Here is a 22,828-nt window from a genome sequence, read left to right on the forward strand (position 1 = left end):
CAATGACTTTAAGCCCCGGTCACAATTTTTCTAACCTCGATGACGTTTTTAATTAAGTGAAGGAAAGGGCGACCGTCTGTAGTGAAGGCTCCTGCGGTGCTTGGGTATTTTCACACAATCCTAAGCCTAACAGTTCCATAACCCTTGCATATATCACAAAAAGCAAACCTAGATCTAATACATGTACTGCAGTGCGTTTTGAACTGTTGAACTCAGTGAAGGGTGAAGGACGAGGAGACCATCGATTTCTAAAACCATCAGTCATCTGATATCAAATTGAAGTTCTGATTACGACATCCAAGAAATCAGTAATCTAAAGCACGAATCAAGTGACGAGTTGAGAATGTTGTTTAGGACAATATATTTACATTCTACTGTGTTTTTCCATTAAAATCTGCGATCTTTAAATGTATCTTAATGCAACAACTAACCAATGTGAATTAATTTACATGTAATTTACATAAGTAGTTCCCAAACAGTGATTTCTATGTTATCGGTTAAAAACATATTTCATATAGGTTGTCAAAACACCATGTTTTACAATTATTCAACAAAAAAGTTGATTTTGTTTTTAAAAGCAAAATTTCAAGAGTTATTTTCATGGATTATATTTTCATTCTCATCGATCTCAACTTAAAAGTCTATGTTATATCCAGTTTAAACCGATTTTATAAAACCGCTGCTCTTGCTGTTATTAATTTACTTCATCCGTCATCTTCAATTTGTATTGATTTATTTAAGTAAATGATTGATTTCATCAGTAAGGGAATGTAGATATAAGCATTAAATGATTGATTTTTGACGTCGTCGTGACCCCAATGACCCCCTCGCGCTAACATCCGTGCCAACGAGAGATATTAATATAAGTTGTAGAACTTGTTTATCAATCGTTGTAAAATAAATAAAGTTCAGTTTTTTTTACGTCGTCGTGTCAATACATTGTAACTGCCGTCAGTTGAGCAGACAAATTATCATATTTACATTCTACTGTGTTTTTCCATTAAATTCTGTGATCTTCAAATGCCTCTAAATGCAACAAGTAGTCAAAGGTCAAATTGGCGAGTTTTATTATGACGTAACAAACGTTGAACGCTGTTAACTGCAACGTCACAAGCGAAAATCAAAGTTCACGCGTATGGCTGTTACTGTGGCTCTTCCATTAATATTAACTTACCCTTAGGATAAGAAGGAATTTTAAGGTATGAATCACATTTGCAGACAAGGCAAGAAGTTAAAAAAATGTAAATATAAGCATTAAATCATGATTTTTGGAAGTATACACTCTCATAACTGCAGCGGTGTGTGCATACAAATTTTCATAACGCGCTAACGCGTGTTACTCAATTTGTATGCACACACCGCTGCAGTTATGAGAGTGTATACTTCAAAAAATCATGATTCAATGCTATAATAACGCGCGTTACTTAATTTGTCTGCTCACTTGACAGCAGTTATTGACACCACGACGTTAAAGATGCTATAAAAAATCTCCAAAGAAACTCCAGTCAAATTCACTCAGCCTCGACTTAGTTCAAAATTATGTATTCAATTATAAATGAATGTAGTTATAGACTTTCTGCTATTTAAAATATAAAGTTTAAGGCTCCTCACTTGTCACATTATCAGCCTATAGTGAACATGATCATACTGTTTGAAATAAGTATTAGAATCTTCATTTATTTAGCAAAGATCAATATTTTATTATTATACCCACACTTTCTACAGAAAGTTCGGGTATATTGTTGTTACCCCGTTCCGTCCGTCCGTCCGTCCATCTGTCATGTTTTACTTTCTCAAACTGCTCTTACATCTTATAAACCAGCAAACTGACCTCTTGGAGTTTGATTTGGGGTATCATGTTGTTTTGTAAAAAGGTTTCAAAAATTCTCTGTTAGTCCTGGGGGTCAAATAATTGGTAAAAAATGACGTTTTTTCACAAATAAGAGGCCAATTGGCCTTAACGGTAACCTTAGTAGCATACACAAACTTGTCACGGAGCCTCATATATTCATCTAATTAATTAGGTCTCATACTGGAGTAGAAAAATTATAAATTTGTAATGACGACCACATTTCAAATAGAACTGTGAAACCTATAATTTTGGTGAAAAACTAAGATCTGGTCAACAAAATCATGAATTCAGTTTTCCTTTCAGGTGTGTGGGAGTAAAGAAGATAATTTTTTAATGTTGTATATGCATTAACATCTATACATCCATTTTGGCCCTGTCCTAGAGTCAAAACCCATCCTTGAGGGGACATGAAAATTAAATTTCAGTAGAGGACTTCCTGGTAAACATAATTATTAGTCAGTTTTTTTTAATACAGATGTGTGAGAATAGAGAAGAAAATTTTTAAACATTATATGCATTAACACTATATTTCAATATTGTGCCCCCCCCCCCCTTCATGTCCTGAACCCCTGACCAAGGGGCCATGAATTTCACAATTTAGGTAAAGGAGATTGTGGATATCATAACCATGTATTCAGTTTATTGCCAACATGTGTGGGAGTAGAGAAGAAGATTTTTTAAGATTTAAAACATTTTTACTATATGGCCATATCGGCCCCACCCTAGAGCCTGAACACCTAACAAAGGGGTCATGAATTTCACAATTTTAGTAGAGGCCCTCAAGGACATCATAACTATGTATTCAGTTTTTTGCTCACATGTGTGGGAGTAGAGAAGAAGATTTTTTAAGATTTAAAACAGTTTTACTATATGGCCATATTGGCCCCACCCTAGAGCCTGAACACCTAACAAAGGGGTCATGAATTTCACAATTTTAGTAGAGGCCCTCATGGACATCATAACCATGTATTCAGTTTATTGCTCACATGTGTGGGAGTAGAGAAGAAGATTTTTTAAGATTTAAAACAGTTTTACTATATGGCCATATTGGCCCCACCCTATAGCCTGAACACATAACAAAGGGGTCATGAATTTTACAATTTTGGTAGAGGTCCTCATGGATATCATAACCATGCATTTAGTTTTTTAACAAATATATATGGGAGAAGAGAAGAAGATTTTCTAAGATTTAATACTTTTTTACTATATGGCCACATTGGCCCCATCCTAGAGCCTGAACCCCTGACCCAGGGGTCATGAATTTCACAATTTTGATAGAGGGCCTCATGGACATCATAATCATGCATTTAGTTTTAAAAAAATATATATGGGAGTAGAGAAGAAGATCTTCTAAGATTTAATACATTTTTACTATATGGCCATATTGGCCCCACCCTAGAGCCAGAACCCCTGACCCTGGGCCCATAAATTTCACAATTTTGTGACTCAGGTGACCTAAAAACCTTCTTCCTCGAACTTCTCCTACATTTTCAACAGTAGACAAATCATCTCTTGAAATATGTTTTAGGGTATCCTATAGATGCGCAATAAGGTTTCGGAATTTTCAATTTTGTCCTGGGGGTCATTTAATGGCTGAAAAATGATGCTTTTTTTACAAAAAAACTGGTTTCAAAAACGTCATTTTTTTGGGGCAGTAGCCAAATGATCTTCTAGAATATGATTGGGGGTGTCATATTGAAGTGTGATCAGGTTCCAGATTTTTTTTTATGAAGGGGATCAGTGGGCAACAAAAAATGACGTTTTTTTGCAAAAAAAAGTATGGTTCCCAGTACTCCTCTTACAACTTTTGGAGTAGCTACGTCATCTCCTGGGATATAATTGGGGCTGTCCTATAGATGTGCAATAAGGTTTTATAAATTTAAATTTCATCCAGGAGTCAAATAGTAGCAGAAAATTGATGTTTATCACTAAAAAAAAAACATAGATCCAAGACCTCCTGTTATGATTTAATGGATAGACACATCATATCTTGGGATATGATAGGGACTGTTCTAGAGATGTGCAGTAAGATTTTAAAAATTTAAATTTCAACCAGGGAGTCAAAAAGTAGCAGAAAATTGACGTTTATCACTTCAAAAAAACATAGATCCTAGAACTTCTTTTATGATTTAATGAATAGACACATCATATCTTGGGATATGATAGGAACTGTTCCACAGATGTGCATTACGGTTTTGAAAAATTAAATTTAACCCTGAGGCCCATTACCTACTTACCTTTTGATGCCCTTTAAGGATGAAGAATATATATGGTCAAGGGGTGGGGATCTCAACCATTTTCGAGATATTCATGCACTTCCTGTTCGAGGGGGGTCATGACCATCCCTGGGGCCCATGACCTACATGTATACCGTTTGATGCCCCTTGACACAAGGAACAAGAATATATATGGTTTAAGGGTGGGGATCTCAATTGTTTTGAAGATATTAAGGGACTTGCTGTTTGAGGGGGTCAGGACCACCCACAGGGCCCATGACCTACATAACATTTGATGCCCCTTGACATCAGAAACATGAATGTATATGGTTTAGGGGTCATGATTATAACAGTTTCTGAGATATATGGTAATTTCAAATTCCTGGGGGGTGGGGATGACCCCAGTGGTCAGATCTAATAAACCCTATATATTGCCAGTAACAGTCAATATTATGAACACCCTATATTATTATCTTTGTCCATTTTCAAGTTACCATTTACAAAAGAGTCTACGATTCTTCCTACAAGGTTCAATGTTAGACCCCACACCCTTTTGACCCCCCACCCCCCCCCCCACCCCCGGAAAAGTGGTTGTCTAACCCAAAATGAGTTAAATCAAACCAGGGTGCACATCTACATATGAAGGCCTATCATATCCTAGAGTTTTGTACAATTCTGTTCAGCCATCTCAGAGAAACAAGTTCAGAACGGGAAAGAAAAAAAAGAAGAAGATGAAGAATACTGATATAATAATACATGTATTAAGAACTGTACAAATACAATAATTAAGTCTCCAAATTTCATTCGGGAGACTTAGTAATAAAGATTAAAAGAGATAGGATCATCAAACATCAATAATTAAAAGATAATTGACAATTTCTGATTCTAAGGGGGTCAGGATGACCCCTTAGGGTCATGACTTACATGCCATAATGATCTGATGTGCCATGACCTAAGGAGGAATAATATCTTTGGATTAAGGTGGGGATCTCAATGGTTATTATGATATTTGATAATTTAGGAAGAGCACTTGGGACCATGACCTACATACCATCTGAAATGCCTTAAATTGAACAAAGAAACAATAATATAAATGTACATGATATATGATTCAATTTAAGAGCCCAGATATAGATCAGTCATCTATGTTTTGTAATACTTCCTATGTATATATACATGTATTATTTTGTGTTGTGTTCTATACTATTCATGTTCATGACTGTAGTATGGCTTAGTCTTATTTTAAATTACATTAAAAAATTGTCAAATATATAACTTGGAACCTCCACCCCAAACAAACTCAAATATAAACTGTTCTCCCCCCCCCCTTTAATTGTCGAATGATCTATTAAAATACAAATATAATTTGGGTGTCTAAAAACTTTTATAACCAGGTAAAAAATGTTATTCTTAAAAAAAAAATTACATTACACCTTGCATAATTGACAAATGATCTTTTGAGATATGATCAAAGGTCATATTTCTACCTTGGGATCAATAACAAGTATTCATTGACAAGTTAAAATTATAATAACAATAAATGATTCAAATTATAAATGTTTATACTCCACATTCACCCCCCCCCCCCACCCCCGGAAAAGTGGTTGTCTAACCCAAAATGAGTTAAATCAAACCAGGGTGCACATCTACATATGAAGGCCTATCATATCCTAGAGTTTTGTACAATTCTGTTCAGCCATCTCAGAGAAACAAGTTCAGAACGGGAAAGAAAAAAAAGAAGAAGATGAAGAATACTGATATAATAATACATGTATTAAGAACTGTACAAATACAATAATTAAGTCTCCAAATTTCATTCGGGAGACTTAGTAATAAAGATTAAAAGATATAGGATCATCAAACATCAATAATTAAAAGATAATTGACAATTTCTGATTCTAAGGGGGTCAGGATGACCCCTTAGGGTCATGACTTACATGCCATAATGATCTGATGTGCCATGACCTAAGGAGGAATAATATCTTTGGATTAAGGTGGGGATCTCAATGGTTATTATGATATTTGATAATTTAGGAAGAGCACTTGGGACCATGACCTACATACCATCTGAAATGCCTTAAATTGAACAAAGAAACAATAATATAAATGTACATGATATATGATTCAATTTAAGAGCCCAGATATAGATCAGTCATCTATGTTTTGTAATACTTCCTATGTATATATACATGTATTATTTTGTGTTGTGTTCTATACTATTCATGTTCATGACTGTAGTATGGCTTAGTCTTATTTTAAATTACATTAAAAAATTGTCAAATATATAACTTGGAACCTCCACCCCAAACAAACTCAAATATAAACTGTTCTCCCCCCCCCCCCTTTAATTGTCGAATGATCTATTAAAATACAAATATAATTTGGGTGTCTAAAAACTTTTATAACCAGGTAAAAAATGTTATTCTTAAAAAAAAAATTACATTACACCTTGCATAATTGACAAATGATCTATTGAGATATGATCAAAGGTCATATTTCTACCTTGGGATCAATAACAAGTATTCATTGACAAGTTAAAATTATAATAACAATAAATGATTCAAATTATAAATGTTTATACTCCACATTCACCCCCCCCCCCCCCATCTAACCTGGTTCTAAAGATTCAGTCTTCTTAATATATTCTTACATGTGTACAGTAGCAAATTTTAAATCATTTCTTGACTGCTTTTTCTCTCCTGATGCACATTACCATTTTGGAAATTGCTTAATTCAATTTTTAAGATTTATAAACAAAATGTTATATGCATGTGTATTCGCCTATTTGGGGCAATTGTAAAGTTTCCTAAACAAAGCAGTGTCATCATTAGGCTAGGAATTATACCCACATGGATCAAACACTACATATGAATAAGATAAAATACTTTATTATTTCTAGTTCTAGAATGTCAGAATGACTCTCTAAGGGGGCATAATCTAATATACAATTTTACACACAATCACACAAAGAGCAAAAATAAATTATATGGTTTAGGGATGAGGATCTCAAATCTCAGAAGTTAACAAAATATGCTGTGTATCATCATTTCCTATTTCATAAAGGCGGGGGGGGGGGGGGGGGGGGGGGGAGGTTAAAGACAACACCTGGGGGTCATTAATGATTAATGTACTTCACACCATTTGATGCATCATAATGACATCAGAAGATATTTTGTATTTTCCTGTTTCGTGGGGTCAGAACAGTCCCATAAGGTCATGACCTACATTGTATTTAATGCATTATATACATTAATTAAGAAAGAAATACTCCTTCCTTCCTATTATAACTCATATAAAAATGATTAGTGTCTACAATTACTTACATGTAATACACAAACTTAATACGAAACTGTTTATACAGGGTCAATATGGGGTCAACTCAATAGTGCAAGTCTGACAAATGAAAAAAATAACCTTTGCAATTAAAATGACAGAAACTTTACAAATGCGATAGGATAGGTAACGATGATAAGCTTATTTAAATATTCAAAGATGGTGATACAGTATGCTATCAAAGGGAGATCACATTTAGAAAGTGAAAGTAGAACTTAAGTATGCTGGCATCTCATTATATTGTGCTACTACATGTATTATGCTTACCTATATTGGTCAACATCATAATGATAATCCAATTAAAACATAACAATGAATTCCTTTAGCTGATCTTAAGTAATCCTTTTCTGCATATGGAAAACACCTACATGTATGTACATACACGTGAACCCATCTATTGAAGAGCTGGGTAAAACTAGTACCCGTTAATGAGACCTGCAGACCTGTGTTGTGTAGGTAACTTCAGACAAAGATCATTCATTTGTAACATGCATGTATTTTTATGACCTATTCTTCAAATCCACTTGCACTATTTTATTAGGTAAATAACAGCTTTAAGGTGGTGCAGGCCACCTGCATATTGTGATGTATACTTCCTATTGAGATAAACAATAAAGTATATTAAATATTAATTAAATATTTACCCCCCAAATAATGTTACCTCAAATTGAAGCGCAATGGTTTAGAGCGTTTACATGTCTGTAAGAGCATTGGGGTCCAAGGTGTATTTTTGGTAATAAATGAATTTTCATGGGGAGGGGGGGGGGGGTCTGGACCCCTCACTCCCACCCCTTCTCTAAATCTGTGCACAGGATGATGTACATGTAGGCACACAGAAGCAAATCTAAAACCGGCAACCGCCACGGGGAGGGGGCATAATTTAATTTTTAATTTTGTTTGTAATAATTATATAGACCATTATACTTTCTATGACATAAAATGTTAAGATTATTGATTGACTGAAAATTCACTGCAAATAGTTCAACCCCAAATTGCACACAATTATAAAGTACTGCTCTTGGTATTATCACATGGGAAGGGATCTCATCCTTCAGTTATGAAAATTATAATTTTCAAATGTATTAAATTGAATGTGGCCTTCTATTTTAATTAAACTGGTACAAAACAGTGTTATTTAGGGGCAAACACTTGTCTAATGACAGCATATAGTTACATAATATTAAAGAAAATCAACCTAAAAATAATAAATTGATAATTGACACCTCGAGAAAACTATTGTCAACCGATGCAAAGCGGAGGTTGACGGTGGTGCAAGGGGTGTCAATTTCAACTGTTACCCTCCCACACAGGCACTTTTTATTTCATTATACCGAATGTCTTAATTCTAGAGAAAATATTACTGCTTTTATATAGAAATGACGTGAATTCTACGTCGGACCGTACGCGCATAATTTATGCGAATGTTACAATTTGTTGTGTTACCCGTTGCCAAGTGTGTTGCTAACGCTGAGGGTAACAGAACGGAATACCAACTGGGTCTAAACCAATCAGATTTCAGTATTTAACATTAAAGTGTAATAAAATAGAATACATATATGTTTAAATCAAATCAGTAGAGCAGATCTTGTTGGTGATTGGTTAACGTATACATGCATTGATCCACCACATAGTCAGCTTCAGTCTTTACAAATTTATTTTTCATCAGAACATTGCGATATTTAGTTGCAATGAATAGCCTAGTATTCCATTTAATACAATCAATGTTTTCGCCTTTGTCAAGAATTTCAACATTATATAGCTTATCAAACCGACAGCAATTGGGCCTTCTTTCCAACAATATAGCTTTGAGAAAATAGTATATAACTTCGCCTAACCAAACAGAGTTATTAAAGCGTTTGAGATCAAATTAGATTTTACAATGAATGACTGCATACCGAGAAATGCATATATTCCACTACAATTTTGGTCCATGCACAACCCAACTATCCAAGCCACGGCATTAGTTTTCTTTTCGCTTCACTTAGCAGAACACGCACTACTTATTACCTATTCAGTGCATAAACATGAACTTTAATGTGTTGATCGCAAGTTGCTGCTGTTCTGAAATTTAAAAAAGATATATTTTACTGATATTTTATTGGTGGTACAGGAAATTGCTGATATTTTTCGTGTTGTCAACGCTGGGGCCGTTTCACAAAACTATCTTACGACAGATATCTATCTTAAGACCAAAATTTCATCATAGCCGTTTCACAAAACAGCCATATTTTATGATTCTCTTAAGATCTGTCATAATCTTAAAACAGCCAAATAACATGGCAAGAGCCTATATATTGGTCCACCACTATTTGCGAATTTGCACAACCTTTTACTAGTATTTTCATATTGCCGTGGGTGCAAAGTAAAAAAGAAAATAATATTGGTTTATTGATCAAAATATATGCAAAATGAAAACAGCTAGCCTCCGCACAAGTACATATATATAGAAAAAATTCTAGAGAGATGAATGCATGTAAATAGATCAAAATAAAGAAAATTAGTACATATATTTTTAAAAAAGAAGTGTGTCTTAAGAATTGTTAAGGCGGTCTAATCAAAACGCCTTCAAAACACGTTTCAAAAAGTAATTTTTTAAACCAGAATATTTACATTATGTATTCCCCCTTTTCTCATAACAATTTACTAGCAAAATGTAATATTACCATTATCGATATTCTTCACAATACAATGTACTATGTTTATATTCGGTGTATATTTCCCCTCATGTTTGCATTGGAAATCTGCGACGTTCTATTTTCTGTGAATACACTTTGCTAATTCCTGCACAGATACAACCGTCTTCACGTGTTTTGAGTATATCTATTTTTGTAAGATTAAATAAAACTTTCAATCTTACATAACCAATTTGATATGTACTTTTGAAAAACAATCAATAGTATATATATATATACACATACATAAAATATATATATTTTACACAAACACACACACACACACACACACACACACACACACACACACACACACACACACACACACATATATATATATATATATATATATATATATATATATATATATATATATATATATATATATATATATACACACACACACACACACACACACACACACACACACACACACACACACACACACACTCCTTAATAAAAAAGATTTTACTCCACAAAGTTTCTGGCACTATATTTTTTGTCACGGAAGCTAACTAAATAATATTTTAAAGCTGACATGAATTCATAAATACGCATTATCTCCTTTTTATCTCCGACTGCCGCCATATTAGTTGTATATTTCTATTGTTCTGGTCATCGCTACACCCCCCTATATAAGGCCGAGAGGACTATTCATGCTTCACCGCATTCAGGAATTTCATACACCCAAACACGTTACCTTGGACGAAATGACACATAGAAAAGCGTTTTGAAGAAAAATTATATGACAACCACCACACTGGCAAGATATATCCAATAAACGACGAAACAAGACAGACTGAAATCCAGGCGCAGATACTTACAAAATTCCTCGATAATTGTGGACCGTATTCCTGTGTATGTTATAACATCGCACATGCGCAAACTACACACTGTGGCAGATCGAGCAATGTCAATGATCCCATGCACCCCTGCGAATGTGTTCGGAATGTTTTCTTTATCGTTGCTACATGTAAGTACGTAATAAATCCAGAGGTGCTCGAAGAGTTATCGTTCGTGTTCAAACACGTGTAGAATGATTGAAAATATAAACATTGGGTTGCTTAATAAAAACGTAGCCATGTTTGATGCTTGTATAGTGCAATACCAAGTTTAAAAAAAAAATAATGGGTGTCTGTTTTGCATAAAAACTTAGTATATCGAGCCATTTTCAAAGAACATTCTGCATAAAATAGTATAGTCTATTTCACTATTGATGTTATTACTAGGTCAGGCGCGGATCGAAAATTAATCCTCAGAAGGGATCTCTTTTAAGCATGTTAGTTGTTGCAACAGCAGACAAAAACTAATTTTTGTATTGTCACATTTATTTCTAGTCCACATTTTATTCACCAATTAATGAAGATAAAGTTTAAATCAATAAACCTCTAGATTTTATAATTGACTACAAGAACCTAGATTCTGTGAAATAGACTATAAACACGAGGCACGATTGTTACTCATTCGGATCACGCTCGCCCTTTTCCGTAACCGATAAAAAGACTCGGATACCGATGGAGCGTAGTGATTGCATTAAATCGATACGCACTGATGTGAGGACACCATTTTTTTTACACTTGACTACTGAAAGTAGTTCGAACATGGCATCGATACACATACGAGGTTATTTGCGTGACGGAAATGGCCGAGTAGTTACGATTGGATTGTTACTGCGAAACTGAAAGGGTCAAATAAAACCACGTGGTCTAAAATTTCAATGACAATAACATTCGCAGGGGTGCCATGGATTTTAGAAACGGAGCGTTTTTGCAGGAATGGATGTTACGTTGTTACTTTCTTGGATTTACTATCATTTAGCTACTGTGTTGGATGTAGTGCCGCTGGGGTTTTCAAAAAGATGCAGTTGTTATGCACTCTGTATGAACGATACACGTGTTCGATGTGCATGCGAAGTAAGGCAGCACTGTCAGTGCACAAATAAATTGGATACCTGCGAAATACTTTCAAAGAATAAATATTTTTTTGTATTTCATTGATTGTTGTTTCCTTTATTCTTTTATTACAAACATTTTACTACAATGATATGCATTTAGAAGTCCGTGCAACCTGAATGCCTCGATCGGAAAGCAACCGACCGTAACTTTCTCAACCGGTATATATACCCAAGTGGCAGTAGAGGAGCGATCGAAAGTAATATGGCGACCATATGCTTTTATGAATTCATGTCAGCTTTAATATGCCTAATACGGTGCAGACAAATTATCATACCGCGCCAACACGCGGTATTCAATTTGTCTGCACAGCTTGGTGTGTCACAGAACCGACGACATCCAAGTATAAGCATTCAATGCCAAATGATATGTCTCAATAAACTGGTTCACTGTTGAATGACTCAAATGGTCAAAACATTAAACCACCAGTTTGGCAAGATATTTCTAGTATGGCACAAAAGCATGCGCGAGCAGAGAAAAACCATATTGACTTTGATACAAATGAATATAATATTACACTGGGTTCCTACTAAGCAATTATTTGGTTAAGGTAACGGTTTTTCTTTTTGAATCATTCTTGTGAGGCTATCCAATGTAAATTCTGTTTAACCTCACCCGGGCAAGCCGGTGTAGGAGAAATTCTTTTTTCAGAAAATACAAACAAATTATTTAATGTGATCCATCCCTGGTTGATTTTGCTAAAACACTGCAATCTGTAGAAATTCAAAATATTTAGATCACATTATGAACTTTTCTGGGATAAAATATCAATACTCTTTCATAACATGCATAAAGAAATATTCAGTTTAGACGAAATGACATTTTCACAACGACTTGCTGTATTATCTTTAACTACAAAAAAGGAGAACGGTCACAGCTTAAAAACTATAGACCAATTAGTCTCACTAATACTGATTACAAAATAATTGCCTTTATATTTGCTCGCCGTCTGCAAAAAGTTATTGATAACTATATAGGAAATGAACAAACAGCATATATAAAAGGAAGATATATTGGAAGCAACGCAAGGCTTATACTTGATATTTTCGAATATTGTGAAAATAATAATCAAAACGGTATATTACTATTCCTAGACTTTGAAAAAGCTTTCGACTCAGTTGAATGGAATTTTCTTTTTAAAACTTTGAAAAAATCTAATTTCGGACCAGATTTTATAAAATGGATAAAAATCCTTTATGAAAACCCATGGATTTCAAAAACATGCGCAATGAATAGAGGTATAAGACAAGGGTGTCCGATTTCTGCTATATTATATTTATTAGTTGCGGAAATTTTATCAAGTAAAATTAAAGAAAATAATTTAATACATGGATTTACCTCGAAAAATTTAGAAGATGAAATAAAAAATGTACAGCACGCGGACGATATGACAGTTACTTTAGGAGATATAGAATCCATGAAACATGCTATTGACACCATAGATAAATTTTGCAAATTAGCTGGTTCAAAGATAAACCTATCAAAAACGGAATGCATATTGTTAGGAAATTTAAAAGACCAGTTCGAAAATCTAAAAGGTATTAAGTAGGTAAACAGGCTGTAAAATGCTTAGGTATTTTTTTAGGACACGACAAAATCGAGTGTTATAATAAAAACTGGATGAAGATTTACCACGATATTGAAATTTTGTTTGAATCGTGGCAAAAAGAGAAAATTAACATTATTCGGCAAAGTTACTGTAGTTAATTCTCTTGCCTTACCTAAACTTATATATGTTTCCAGTATTTTAGAACTTCCCGGAAGAAATTATGTGAATGATATATATAGATTAATATACAATTTCGTATGGAATAAAACAGACAGAATCAAACGAAATACAATGATAGGTGATATTATGGATGGGGGTATAGGCATTACCGACATAGACTCTAAATTAAAGGCTATACAGGCAACGTGGATTGCCCGCCTACTTACATTAAATCATGTTGTAAAAAATATATATAGATAGTCTCTGTATTGCGCTGAATATCAATATAAACTATTTAATAACCACAACAGAAATATCGACTGAAAATTATGGTATACTAAAAAACTTTCCAGAAATTTATAAGAAAGTTTTTACCTGTTTTAATCTATGTAAAGAATTAAAGCAAAATAATGACAGATCAATAAATACCGAATCGTTTTTAGACGGGCTCACGTGACCCCGTCGATTGGTTTACTGTCAGCAGAAGTCTCAAACCGGAAGGCACGCGTAGAACACATGAATTGAGTCTACGCGTTAGAAAATAGTGCAGAAAGTTTTCATGCATTTCAGTAAATATGTATTATAAAAACACGCATCAAATCTTTTTAAGTCCTCTGTGTATAAACAAAATTCTATTTAGAAAATAAACAAATAGTTTTATTGATCAAAATATTCTTGCTCGGGTTCAAATGTGGAATGAGTTACGTAACTGAATGCACAGCGCCGTTGACGATTCAGTTGGTGCACGAGCTCATTTAAAGAGGTTGATGGTAGGATCGAAATTAAAGTTCCCAAACGCAATGTGCCATTTTTGAAAAGTTGTGAATTTTATTTTTCACCTTAATACTACCAAACTTCATGCGCAAGCCGAAGTTAAAACCGGGACGGCTTATACACAGATGATTTACAAATTAAATAGGTGTTACACACAGATGTTTTACAAATTAAATAGGTGTTTCATTGGCTTCCAGTCTACTTGCGGTATGACTGCTGTTCGTACAAAGAAAATAAAAAACTGAATTTGCCTTCTTGTTCGTTGGCTCTTTAGTTGATTAAACTGAATTTAAATTTTAAACAATGCATTGTAAGCAAAATGTATAATAGATTATAAATTTTGGAAGACTTATACATCATATAATATATACAATCTTATCGATTGAAGAACCAAGTTAAATGTTAATGTTCATGTTTTCCGGCTTAGTTGGAATCGGGCTTAGCTTAGGGTGAATCACATTGTAAAATAATGCAGTACATTACCATTACTTTATGAATTAGGGCATTAAATTACCATTATCATCACTTAATTTTCTTGAAGTGATGCATTACATTACCATTACATGAGTAAAGTAATGCATTACCGTTACTTTGTGAAAAGTCAATAAGTTTTAAAAAAGTTATTTAAAAACTAAATAAAGAGTTTTTGTAAATATTTCATAAATAAAACATGCTTAAAATATTTACAGGTCCGTGTTCATGTTTACTATCAGGTTCAAATTTAATGACTTATACAAGATTGCTGTTGCACTTGTAGTGCTCAAAGTAAAGTTGGTCCCGTAAGATTAACACGCTAATGGCGTAGTTGACAATCTCCGTTATTTATGTCTCTGATTTTCGGAGTATGATTTTTAATGAAAGGAACGGTTGTATCGTAATTCGTGTAGGTGATGCACGAATTTACACAAAAAAGTAGTAAGTGGCGAACGGATTTATTTTTACCTATTAATTTTGCATGAATCGCAAATGAAGAAAATCGTGTCAGGTAAGTCTTAAAAATCAAAATGGCGACCGTGACAAGTCTTTTTATTGTCAAAGTTCTTGGAATCTTATTGTTAAAAAATATTTCTAACGTCAGGTGCCTGTGTTTGTTATCGGTATACAAATGTTCACTTTGTTTGTTAATTCAGCAGTTTTAGATCTAGAGTTTTCGGGGTTTTCATTAAACTTTTATTACAGATACCGTCCGACTTGTGGATTTTCCCTTGGATCACAAAAATTGAATAAATCTAATGATTAAAATTATCTACTTTGATATAGTTGTTTTTTTTTTACCGGTTAGTAGTAATTTGTAAAATTTTTCCTTGGGGTCTTATTTTACATAATATACCGTTGTGTCAATTTTCTAGAATTATGATGGCCGGGATAGAGTAAAATTTAGACAAAGTATCAGACAATTGCAAAAAAGCCGAATTACCATTTTGTAACAAATAATGCAAACTCATAAATTTTGGAAGCATATTCGAGGAAATCCAGGACAATTACAAATTCAAACTTTCAAGACCCCGTCTTTCAGTACTCTCAGTACTTTGATTATTACAACTAATTTGGTCGAATTCTTCATTTACTTTTAAAGGTAAAGCGATATGTTTTGATGAATGGATTAATTGCGGAATACTGTATGTTAAAGACATCTTTAAAGAAAACGGTAAATTAAAAAGTACAAGAGATATATTTGATAGGTTAACCAAAAAAGGCAATTTGATCTGCGAGTATAAAATAATACAAAAAGTGTTGAAGAAATTTGAATTCATGTATGATTTTTCTCAAATCCCCCATATCAAAATGCAACAGAATGACGAAGAATACAAAACTAAATGTTTTTATTCGAAGCTTATAAAACTCAAATTTCAAAGTCCAATTTCACAAGGAAAGCTTGGTAGGGATTTCCAAATCCCAGATAAGGAAGTTTGGAAATCAATATATTCCAACAAAATTAAAAATGTCAAAGATAAAAGTATTGCAGAATTTAATTATAAACTTCTAAACAATTTACTAAGTAATAATCTGTTAATTAGTAAGTGGAATAAAGGGGTAAACAACAAATGCAAAATATGTAGAACCGAGATAGAAAATGCACAGCATCTAATTTTTGATTGTGTGAATGTAAAACATGTTTGGCATATGGCAAGCCAATGCTTAAATTTTACTATTGTTTGGAAAAATGTCATTGTTGTTTTTTTTTTGTTGATGATAACGAAACAACAAAGCTTTATAATATCTTCCTCTCATTTATTGCATTCAGAATTTACAAATATAAAATGTTCTGTACAGTTGAAAACTTAGAGGAAACAAGTCAATCGTTAAGAATGTATATTAAAGAGAATACTTTATCATATTGTTCAGTTCTATGTTTTTTACATCAAATGAAAGAAAAGAAACTTTTTCAAAATTTTGCATTTTTACTATGAATATGCATTTATCCTTTAAATATGTATTTATGCTTATATTTATTATGTATGTATATATATGTTTATAGACGCCCACCCTCCGAGGGAGACAGTCCCTCTGTTGTATACAAGGGTTTCTAACATGGACACAGACTTTAACTGATGGTAGGAAACCCTTTGTTATGTGTGGGCCAAAAAAATCACATGTAAATTATCAATGCAAGGATTTTTTCACATTTTTCTGATTAACACATACATGTATAAATGTACGTACGTTGTATATGTAGTATCTTTATTTCATAAAAACTTGATATATATCGTATACGTTTTTTTCAACATATGTTGATTTTTTTCCTTTTTTCTGATTAACTCATATACATATACAGTGTACATTTTTAGTTTATAAAAACCTGATATATATTCTAAATCTGTTTTCACCATATGCTATTTTCTGATATGTTATTATATACTTGTTTATAAGGAATCAATAAATGGTAAAAAAAAAAAAAAAAAAAAAAAAAAAAAAAAAAAAAAAAAAAAAAAAAAAAAAAAAAATTACTAAAAACTTTACTTTTATCCGTTTGCCATGAAAATAAAATATTCATGCAGTTACATAATCATTCAATTGGCGTTTTTCTTCACATATGCGGAGGAATATTTATCTGAAGTATGATTTGTCTACCAAAAGTAAATCTTGTTCATGCCTTGCAATTTTGGAAATCAACAAAACAGTGCTATATGTAGTTTATTTCATGTATCGTAATGCTTTCGTATTACATTCAAGGGACTTGGACATGATTTGAGATCAAAAATTTTATTTTTGTTTTTTATGCATAAAATGGTTAAATGGTGCATTTTAAATGATTGACCAAAATATTTAATGTTAAAGTCAAGTTACAAGCGAGATACAGAGGTAAGAATTGGTTGTTATGTAAACAAAGCTCGAGTCTTATAGTTGTTTACAAAAATGTAATGTAGAGAATAACCATTTCATAGACAAAATGACATGTAAAAATAATTTAAACTAATTCAATATCTTCGTAAATACTATTATCAACAAAAGAAATATACATTTGATTGAAACTTACTCCAATATAACACATAATTATGTAAAAAATGACAATATTCAAACTTTGTTTACAAAACAAAGAATTATGAACCATGTATCTTGCTTATAACTTGATATTTGACTTTCAAACTTTGAAATAGCATTATACACTTCTATATTTATCAGTATAAACATTGAAAATGAAAAAACAAAATTTGAAAATTTAAAGTCAAAGACATGCCGATCATTCCTTAAAAAGGAATACTTGTTATTAATGATAACTTCACTAGAGTGGAGACCCATCTTATTACGCATAGTTAGCTTGGCTCTCATTAGTCTTAGTGGGAACTAGGAAAAACTTTATATAAATGAATTAAAGTAACAGGATCACGATTTAAGTCAAAATTTATTTTTCCATTTTAATGTTTACAGTACATCAGTAAAGCATTTCTAATAGTCCACCAAAAGTAAGCGTCAGTCGTTGAGTAATGAGTGAGATACAGAGCTCATAATCCCAGGTAGCACAAAACGTTTTCTTGCATTTTATTCTGGTTGTAAGGTTGATTTCCATGAAAGTTTTCATAAAAACATTTTATTTTTGTTGTGAGGATATTATAAGAAAACATTATCAATACAACATTTTAAAAACATTTCCGTTTAGTTTTGACAACGTTGTAAAAACATTATCAAAAATGTTATGGTTATATAGCAGAAAAACATTTCTAAACTTTGTTTTAAAAATGTTTTATTTGTGATTTTTATAACACTGTCAAATACAAATGTCTGACCAAAATTGCTTTCATTGTATTGGTATTTCAGATGTATATTTCTTTATCGTCAGAAAACTGCTTATCATATAGAATGAAATTGTTATAAGACAGCATAATAAAAACATTACCCGGCAATGTTTACAGAACGTTTTTAAAACATCAAAATAATCGAATTGTTTTTTCTCTTTTAAATGCTAAAGATTGGCATACCTCAGTTAGGCATGCTACGGACAAAATAAAAGTTAAGCAATAATTACATTTTAGAACACTGTATATAAAATATCATTATTAAAAAAACAAGATTAATTTTCATATTTATACTGTTTGTTGTATTTTTTTAATTTAAATATTAAAAAGAAAGTTTGATTACTGTGGAAAATATATGAAAATACTTAGAGTGAAGGGCATTGGGTTTTCCCTTTAAATTTAAATTTATTGCGAATTAATTGAATGTCACAGCGGGATGCCATGTCCAGGGTGAAAGCAGTCGATCCCAGTTATACAGTTTCCGCGCTATTTGTTATCTATAAGGGGGTCAGAATTTTTGAACAAGAGGCCCATGGGCCACATTGCTCACCTGAACAGCAGTTCCTTGTAACATTACATTTCTTGAGAAGAAAATTTTTAAACATTTTTCATATGTAGTTCTATGTTAAACTTTAAACCCCGCCTGGGGCCCCAGTTTTGGTCCGAGGGTCACTATTTTTACAATTTAGAATCTTCACTATATATAAAAGCTTTTGTGTAAATATTGGCATTTCTGGTGCAATGGTTCTTGAGAAAAAGATTTTTTAAACATTTTCCTATGTATTTCTATGTTAAACTTTGAACCCCGCCTGGGGCCCCAGTTTTGGTCCGAGGGTCACGATTTCTACAATTTAGAATCTTCATTATACATACAAGCTTTTGTGTTAATATTGGCATTTCTAGTGCAGTGGTTCTTGAGAAGAAGATTTTTTAAACATTTTCCTAAGGTATTTCTATGTTAAACTTTGAACCCCGCATGGGGCCCCAGTTTTGGTCCGAGGGTCACGATTTTTACAATTTAGAATCTTCACTATATATACAAGCTTTTGTGTAAATATTGGCATTTCTGGTGCAGTGGTTCTTGAGAAGAAGATTTTTTAAACATTTTCTTATGTATTTCTATGTTAAACTTTGAACCCTGCATGGGGCCCCAGTTCTGGTCCGAGGGTCACGATTTTTACAATTTAGAATCTTCACTATGTATACAAGCTTTTGTGTAAATATTGGCATTTCTGGTGCAGTGGTTCTTGAGAAGAAGATTTTTTAAACATTTTCCTAAGGTATTTCTATGTTAAACTTTGAACCCCACATGGGGCCCCAGTTTTGGTCAGAGGGTCACGATTTTTACAATTTAGAATCTTCACTATATATACAAGTTTTTTTGTAAATATTGGCATTTCTGGTGCAGTGGTTCTTGAGAAGAAGATTTTTTAAACATTTTCCTATGTATTTCTATGTTAAACTTTGAACCCCGCCTGGGGCCCCAGTTTTGGTCTGAGGGTCACGATTTTTACAATTTAGAATCTTCACTATATATAAAAGCTTTTGTGTAAATTTCGGTATTTCTGGTGCAGTGGTTCTTGAGAAGAAGATTTTTTAAACATTTTCCTATGTATTTCTATGTTAAACTTTGAACCCCGCCTTGGGCCCCAGTTTTGGTCTGAGGGTCACGATTTTTACAATTTAGAATCTTCACTATATATCAAAGCTTTTGTGTAAATATTTCTGGTGCAGTGGTTCTTGAGAAGAAGATTTTTAAAAACATGCACCCTATACTTACTGTTTCGCAATTATCTCCCTTTTGAAAAGGGCTGTGCCCTTTATTTTAACAATTTATAACCCCCTTTCCATAAGGATGCTTTGTACCAAATTTGGTTAAATTTGGCCCAGTGGTTTTTAAGAAGAAGTTGAAAATGTGAAAAGTTTACAGACGGACGGACGGACGGACGGACGACGGACAACGGGTGATCAGAAAAGCTCACTTGAACCTTCGGTTCAGGTGAGCTTAAAACCCACGCCATTTTACAAAGAGCAAGGATTTAGAATGGGATATTTTCGGTAAATGTAAGTATTTGTTATCTTTCAATGGAGAATAATAACTTGGGTAGTATGCACATGTACATATAAATGCTTTGTGCTAAGTCATATCATATCTGTATACTGCTTGTGTTATTTAATTGGCAATACATGTGTACATATGCTAGCAATATGCAACTCATTTGTGGTAATTCCAATACAATGTTGTTTTTAACTTTTAAATACAGTTATTATATTTTACCATTTTACTAGGGGTTGCTCCCAGAGCTTGACTACAGTGTACCATTCGAGAGTGAGAAGTTTAGTTTCATTGTGTTGATGTTAGCTGAAGACATGACTTTCATGGAGTATCAAGCCTATATAGGTATTTGAATTTTATTTCCCTGCATTCTATATGTATTTTATATAAACTACAGGCAATTGCTGATTGAACTTGCTAAATGCATCACAGGAGAAACAATTTTGATGATTCAATTCCACTGACCAGATGTTTTATTTTTTATTTTTGTTTCAGGGCTAAGAAATGTGAAACACATCAGTTGCAACTATAACAATCGAAATGTGTGAAAACTTTTTAGACAATTGTAAAACTGTGACCATTGGGATTCTGTGAAGTCTTGATATCTAATGACATTGGATTATGCTGTGGATTTATATCGTTCTGTGATGATACAGATGGAAAATTTTAAATGATGTTGTTTTGTTGTGTATGAAAATGTTTAAGGCTCATGTCTTTAACATTTAAAACTATTGTATTAAAAACCTTAGGTTTTGAAAGTAGAAAGAAATTTTCATAAGGAAATGAAAATGATTTTTAAAAAAGTCCCCTAAATGATAACAAACAATGTTTAGAAAATGTTTCTTTCAAACATTTTGTAAACTTTTCTTAGAAATGTTTTTAGAAAAAAATGTTATTATAACGTAACAAAAACCACACAGATTTACGTTGTAATAACGTTTTTAAAAATGTTTTGTAAACATTTCTTAGAAATGTTTTCAGAAAATGTTATTATAACGTAAGAAAAACCACACAGATTCACGTTGTAACAACGTTTTTAAAAATGTTATGGTAACATTTCTACAACGTTTTTAAAACGTTGTAGAAAACGTTGTTGTGTTAACTGGGATTCTTGCTATGTAGTAATGTTTTCTTTACATTTTGAATTTTCCAGATTTAGACCTGAGATCAATGTGTCAAATGCTAATAACTGTGTATGTTAAAAGTTATTCGGCAGATAGAAAAATCAGCCTGAAAAAGAACTTTTACGATATATTAAACTGACGTAAACATAAGCATATGACACAAGCCTTGTTTACATAACAAAGAATTAAGAGCTCTGTATCTTGCTTATAACTCAACAACTGACACTCAAAGTTTGTTTGATTGATCATTAGAAATGCCTTACTAACGCATTGTAAACAGTAAAAAAAAATCAAATTTAACCACAATCGTCGTTTAATAAATTGATTTTGATATAAATTTCAAGAAACCCGATATTGTTGTAATTACTCACAGTGTGTTCCCAAATAAGCATTAAATGCCATATTTTACATCTTTACACTCTGTTACCATGGCAACGGGACCACATAGCAACAAATTAATGGCGTTAGGCTTTCATACTCTTAAAGTCTCTTAAACTGTAAAATTAAAAAAAATCATGACTATGTGTGGCTACCGAATTGGTTTCTTACATATATTTAATCTTAATACCCTGTTATGTTACAGTTATAATTGCAGTAGCTTTCCACACGCATTACGTGCAAAAAATATGTGGAATGTTAGTACATGTTTATGGTTGTAACGTGTGGTAGATCGGGTTTTCGTTTATATTTATTTTACTAGTAGTATTACGATCCCGATGTTATTTATGCTATTAGTTTGGTAGCGCCCATTTTATTCCATAGCCAATAACGTTAATGACAGTTGTTTTTTGTTCTCTTTTCTATTTAAGTATTGTAACTCGTTATTTGACGAGGAAGACGGCTGGTTTCACTAGCTACTTTTCTCAAGATAGTGGGAGGGAGACAGCTGATATCGCTAGCTACTTA

General features: G+C 32.8%; 1 protein-coding gene across 4 annotated transcripts in view; it reads right to left on the bottom strand.

Annotated features, from left to right (window-relative positions):
• Positions 1-22,828, bottom strand: part of LOC128189948 (uncharacterized) — a 30,667-nt gene that overhangs the window by 1,743 nt on the left and 6,096 nt on the right. Inside the window, exon 2 of one of the 4 annotated variants that reach the window (XM_052861777.1) lies at positions 9,297-9,462. The exons of 1 other annotated variant lie outside the window; for it this stretch is intronic. In XM_052861777.1, the coding sequence (XP_052717737.1) occupies positions 9,297-9,308 (12 nt within the window). In that variant the 5' untranslated portion in view covers positions 9,309-9,462. Of the gene's footprint in view, positions 1-7,668; positions 7,980-9,296; positions 9,463-22,828 lie in introns of those variants that run through there. 2 more of the 4 variants (XM_052861780.1, XM_052861781.1) reach the window with 2 other exon arrangements.

The sequence above is a fragment of the Crassostrea angulata genome, chromosome 6, assembly GCF_025612915.1.
Source record: "Crassostrea angulata isolate pt1a10 chromosome 6, ASM2561291v2, whole genome shotgun sequence".
Taxonomy (NCBI): domain Eukaryota; kingdom Metazoa; phylum Mollusca; class Bivalvia; order Ostreida; family Ostreidae; genus Magallana; species Magallana angulata.